This window comes from Homarus americanus, unplaced genomic scaffold (genome assembly GCF_018991925.1).
Source record: "Homarus americanus isolate GMGI-L3 unplaced genomic scaffold, GMGI_Hamer_2.0 scaffold53225, whole genome shotgun sequence".
In the NCBI taxonomy this organism is placed as follows: Eukaryota; Metazoa; Arthropoda; class Malacostraca; order Decapoda; family Nephropidae; genus Homarus; species Homarus americanus.
The window spans coordinates 789,182-795,181 of record NW_024750875.1 but is presented as its reverse complement, the minus strand read 5'-3'; the positions used below and the strand labels follow the sequence as shown (position 1 = coordinate 795,181).

At 44.2% G+C, this 6,000-nt stretch overlaps 1 protein-coding gene across 1 annotated transcript; it reads left to right on the top strand.

Moving 5' to 3' along the window:
- Positions 1-478: 478 nt before the first annotated feature.
- On the top strand, positions 479-3,261 carry LOC121854444 (putative neural-cadherin 2; the record flags this gene model as incomplete). The annotated part of the gene is given in 2 exon segments (XM_042349110.1): positions 479-573; positions 3,065-3,261. A coding segment is annotated over 1 exon segment (49 nt), but the record flags the coding sequence as incomplete, so codon positions are not given.
- Between the last annotated feature and the right edge of the window lie 2,739 nt (positions 3,262-6,000).

Below are 6,000 nucleotides of genomic sequence, written 5' to 3'. Positions count from 1 at the left end.
TATATATATATATATATATATATATATATATATATATATATATATATATATATATATATATATATATATATATATATATGTATACTTCATTTTAGTCCATATAACGCCATAAGCGTTCCTAGTTCCCACCCAGTTGGTCGAGGGTTCGATTCCTTGCTGGTGAGGTCGTTGATATATATATATATATAATATATATATATATATATATGTGTTAATTGGGGCAGCTCTGGCCGCGTATATAGCGGCGGGTGTAGCCACTGGGGTTCAAGGAAATGAGAAGTCTCCGCAGCTGGTGATGGTGGCGGCTGATGCGGGGGAGGAGAGCCGGTGGGTGGAGGCCGCCGCAGCTGATGTTGGTGGCGGCTGGTGCGGGGGAGGAGAGCCGCTGGGTGGGTGATGGAGGAAGCCGCAGCTGGCGGCTCTGGCGGCTGAGGCGGGGGAGGAGAGCTAGCTAGGGCTGGAGGCTGCCACAGTCGCTCGCCGCTCGTCTCTGGACGCAGTTGTTGGCGCTCCCTGGCTCAGTGCCACCTCACAGTGCCATACTGAGCGGCTCCTCGCAGTGTTTTCTTGCGTGTAAGAAGCACCGAAGCTTCAGTTCATCCTCGATCAATTTATACTTTATATTGATTGTCAGTGGCTGTGTCAGAGGTGGTTGACACGTAACACATCTATCATAAGTAATTGTCTTAAGACATTGTCACCAACTTGCTATGTCTTAATGGCAAACTCTCTGTAACTGTGTAAAGGCTTTCTTACTCATAAAGATATTTTGATTTAAGAGTAACTTGTGACATGATGCAGACTTTGGCGCGCCTTAGTCCCGTGATGTCAATTTATTTATGAAAGTATTAGGTAGAATGACACGAGACGCTCGCTCCTCGCTTGACTAATAAACGTATTAACTAACTAACTACAAGTGTTGATTGACGAGTGATAAGGAAAGAAAGTGTTGTCCGCTAAAGACGCCCGTAATGTTGATGATTGTTAATATCCACGACGCCTGTGTCCGCAATTACTACTGAGGAGTCCTGGAACGGCTACCTCCTGCTCGCCACACTGTGAACACACAGAATAGCGAGAGGTCCTGTTTGAAACTCCGTTCTTAACTATAATTCGCTAAAACATACTTGTTAACACTAAATAAATATGGGTTCTTGATACACGTCCTCATAATGATCAGATAAATTGATTATATATATTCAAAGATCTTTTTTCCTGCAGAAGTTGTTCATTAATCCCAGCCTCTCGTAGTGAACAGGACGGTTAATGTTGGTCATGGATTAAGGGAATGTAACGGGAGAAGCTAGTAGATGGTCATTTGTTTCTTGTGATGGTTGTTAAGGAACCACTAAGCCGGAGAACCAACCACTCACGTTGTGGTATAGTTCATAAACTTCATCATTTTACTCCTTGTTTATTTTCTTATATTTGGTATTCTTTTTTTTGTGATTTTGAATAATTTCTTTCTTTTTCAAATGTCCCTTCGTCTTTGCCTTGTCTTCTCCCCAACCTCCTCCATCATCGTTACATACATCAGAGGCAACAAATGAGCGTCGCTACTCTCAAGTGATACTGAAAACAAAGCTAGCATATTCTCACCTGATACGTCGAGCGTTGCTGCTGACATTCCAACACTTAATGAGTTTTTGGAGTTGAGAGGACGTAGCCCCTGCCAGCAAGCCCTTGTACCTCCACGCTTCTGCCTCTGTTAATTGTCATACAGTAATGTTCTAATTTGCTTAATTGGAACACTTCCTGCGTCCCTATAAGGAAATGTGATGACGTAGAATATGTAAGAGTTATTGTCCATGGAATTTTCTTTCAAAAGTTTGGTTTTCTGTGTTATTTAAAGAATATATAAGTGTTAAATACCTGATTCTCTTTGTAGTTAAGTGTTCGCCTAAATACGTGGAAGTTTAACAAGTAGGATTTCACTCTCTAGTAACTTATAAGATTCACCAACAGTTGGTAATTAAAACTCTGTGCAAACTCTCAAAATTTATAGTTCTTTTCATGCTCGTGTTTCTAAGGCTATTCCTTTAGTGGACGACGCCCAAGACAAGATTGAGACAGCGGTGTGTGATAGATGACGCAGATTTATTGATGGTGGAAAATTTATTGAGCAGGGAAGAAAAGGTGCGAGTGTGAAGGGTGGCAGCCTGGAGCCTCGCATATGTTGCCCACTTTACTGATAAAAATATGTGAAGGCTTTTGATCTTCTCTTATAACGGACGTTGTTGAAAGAGGCTGCAGGCTTATTGGGTGACTGTCTAGTGTCCCTGACTTTGTGATGGTTTCCAATGTAGAATCAAAAGTAGAAGACAAGTGAAATAAATCGCATTTATTCAGTTTGCAGTGATAAATAACAACTTCTACATGTATACGGACAAAACCAATCCGAACAGATGAATTTTATAATATATAGCTAACCTTTAACTGGACACGTGAATGACAAAATTGAGTTTACTCGATGCACTCTTCTTATCAACACACCACCACAGTTGCAGCTCTCATAGTAAAGAGATATGAATTATTCTTAGATCACTGCTGATTTTCTCCTGTTAAGTTTTACCAAATTATATCGCCAGACTCATGCGTCGTTATCATTCCCTTTGCTATGTTCTAGACGGACAGAAATAAGGAAAACAAATTCTAGAGTAATTCTGTTTTGTACTTTATGACACTTAACCCCAACGTATTTAGAAGACCTTACTGCGAGTGGCCTTCTGTTGTGAGTATCTCGGGAGGTTCCACACTATCAGACGTCACAGTGTTTGTATTCCTCAGAGTCACAAACCCAACATTGAGAAATTTTTCGTGAACTGTGAACGACATAAGATGGACGTCAAAGGCAAGTTCATTAAAGCCAACACAGGATAATCATAATGGGAACATAAGCATCAAAGGCGGAGCTTCAAGGAGGTACAGGCTAAAATGACCTGGTGATAAAAGTTGTGTTTAATGTTATCACACAAAATAGCTCTTGCTTCACCACCTCCATTATCTACCACCCTTAATAATGTATTCAGCTTATATCCTGACAAAATTTAAATCTCGTCAACAGCCACCTACAGTCAATAATCGGAGGCCATCTTTAAAAGTCTTGAACATAGAGAACTTTGTGTAGTCTACTGATGAGACTTTGTGGTGATAAGACTCTGGAAGACTAACGCGGGATATAAAACATTTGATCTGAGTATCACGGGTTCACCATGGATCCCGGTAAGATATTCCAGATCATCACCAACAGCACACTCTTGGGTAAGTACCTGCTGTGGCCACAACTGTTCTGTGTAACCTTGTGGTGTTGCTGTACTTTTTATCACCGATGTTTTCCTGTATGCTGTATTGTGTATCTGATGCTGTTATATTGCTGCATTGTTTGTGACTGAAACTGTATCCTTGTCCTAGTCCTGCCTGCTGTACTGTGTGTCTGAGACTGTTCTGCTGTATTGTGTGTCTGAGACTGTTCTGCTGTACTGTGTGTCTGAGACTGTTCTGCTGTACTGTGGGTCTGAGACTGTTCTGCTGTACTGTGTGTCTGAGACTGTTCTGCTGTACTGTGTGTCTGAGACTGTTCTGCTGTACTGTGTGTCTGAGACTGTTCTGCTGTACTGTGTGTCTGAGGCTGTTCTTGCTGTACTGTGTCTCTGAGGCTGTTCTGCTGTACTGTGTGTCTGAGACTGTTCTGCTGTACTGTGTGTCTCTGAGACTGTTCTGCTGCTGTGTGTCTGAGACTGTTCTGCTGTACTGTGTGTCTGAGACTGTTCTGCTGTACTGTGTGTCTGGGACTGTTCTGCTGTACTGTGTCTCTGAGGCTGTTCTGCTGTACTGTGTGTCTGAGACTGTTCTGCTGTACTGTGTCTCTGAGACTGTTCTGCTGTACTGTGTCTCTGAGACTGTTCTGCTGTACTGTGTGTCTGAGACTGTTCTGCTGTACTGTGTGTCTGAGACTGTTCTGCTGTACTGTGTGTCTGAGACTGTTCTGCTGTACTGTGTGTCTGAGGCTGTTCTGCTGTACTGTGTGTCTCTGGGGACTGTTCTGCTGTACTGTGTGTCTGAGGCTGTTCTGCTGTACTGTGTCTCTGAACGTTGCCTTGCACTGTGTGTCTGAGACTGTTCTGCTGTACTGTGTGTCTCTGAGACTGTTCTGCTGTGACTGTGTGTCTGGACTGTTCTGCTGTACTGTGTGTCTGAGACTGTTCTGCTGTACTGTGTGCTCTGAGACTGTTCTGCTGTACTGTGTCTCTGAGGCTGTTCTGCTGTACTGTGTCTGAGACTGTTCTGCTGTACTGTGTTCTGAGACTGTTCTGCTGTACTGTGTCTGAGACTGTTCTGTTGTACTGTGTGTCTGAGACTGTTCTGCTGTACTGTGTGTCTCTGAGGCTGTTCTGCTGTACTGTGTCTCTGAGACTGTTCTGCTGTACTGTGTGTGTCTGAGGCTGTTCTGCTGTACTGTGTGTCTGAGACTGTTCTGCTGTACTGTGTGTCTCTGAGACTGTTCTGCTGTACTGTGTGTCTGAGACTGTTCTGCTGTACTGTGTGTCTAGAGACTGTTCTCTGCTGTACTGTGTGTCTGAGACTGTTCTGCGGTACTGTCTCTGAGACTGTTCTGCTGTACTGTGTCTCTGAGAGACTGTTCTGCTGTACTGTGTCTCTGAGGCTGTTCTGCTGTACTGTGTGTCTGGAACTGTTCTGCTGTGCTGTGTGTTCTGAGACTGTTCTGCTGTACTGTGTCTCTGAGACTGTTCTGCTGTACTGTGTGTCTGAGACTGTTCTGCTGTACTGTGTCTCTCTAGACTGTTCTGCTGTACTGTGTGTCTGAGACTGTTCTGCTGTACTGTGTCTCTGAGACTGTTCTGCTGTACTGTGTGTCTGAGACTGTTCTCTGTACTGTGTCTCTAGACTGTTCTGCTTATGTGTGTCTGAGACTGTTCTGCTGTACTGTGTGTCTGAGACTGTTCTGCTGTACTGTGTGAGAACTTTCTGCTGTACTGTCTCTCTGAGACTGTTCTGCTGTACTGTGTGTGAGACTGTTCTGCTGTTGTGTCTGGACTGTTCTGCTGTACTGTGTGTCTGAGACTGTTCTGCTGTACTGTGTGTCTGAGACTGTTCTGCTGTATTGTGTCTGAGACTGTTCTGCTGTACTGTGTGTCTGAGACTGTTCTGCTGTACTGTGTGTCTGAGACTGTTCTGCTGTACTGTGTCTCTCTGAGACTGTTCTGCTGTACTGTGTGTCTGAGACTGTTCTGCTGTATTGTGTCTGAGACTTTTCTTGTGCCTGTGTCTGAGACTGTTCTGCTGTACTGTGTGTCTGAGACTGTTCTGCTGTATTGTGTCTAGCTTTCTGCTGTACTGTGTGTCTGAGACTGTTCTTTGCTGTGTGTCTGAACTGTTCTGCTGTACTGTCTCTCTGAGACTGTTCTGCTACTTTGTTCTACTGTACTGTGTGTCTCTCTGAGGCTGTTCTGCTGTACTGTGTCTGAGACTGTTCTGCTGTACTGTGTGTCTGAGGCTGCTTCTGCTGCGTCTCTGAGACTGTTCTTGTGCTGTGTCTCTGAGACTGTTCTGCTGTACTGTGTGTCTGAGACTGTTCTGCTGTACCTGTGTCTCTGAGACTGTTCTGCTGCTGTGTGTCTGAGACTGTTCTGCTGTACTGTGTGTCTGAGGCTGTTCTGCTTGCTGCGTCTCTGAGACTTTTGCCTGCTGTGTCTCTCTGAGACTGTTCTGCTGTACTGTGTGTCTGAGACTGTTCCTGCTGTACTGTGTGTCTGAGACTGTTCTGCTGTACTGTGTGTCTGAGACTGTTCGCTGTACTGTGTCTCTCTGGACTGTTCTGCTGTACTGTGTGTCTGAGACTGTTCTGCTGTACTGTGTCTCTCTGAGACTGTTCTGCTGTACTGTGTCTCTGAGACTGTTCTGCTGTACTGTGTCTCTCTAGACTGTTCTGCTGTACTGTGTGTCTGAGACTGTTCTGCTGTACTGTGTGTCTGAGACTGT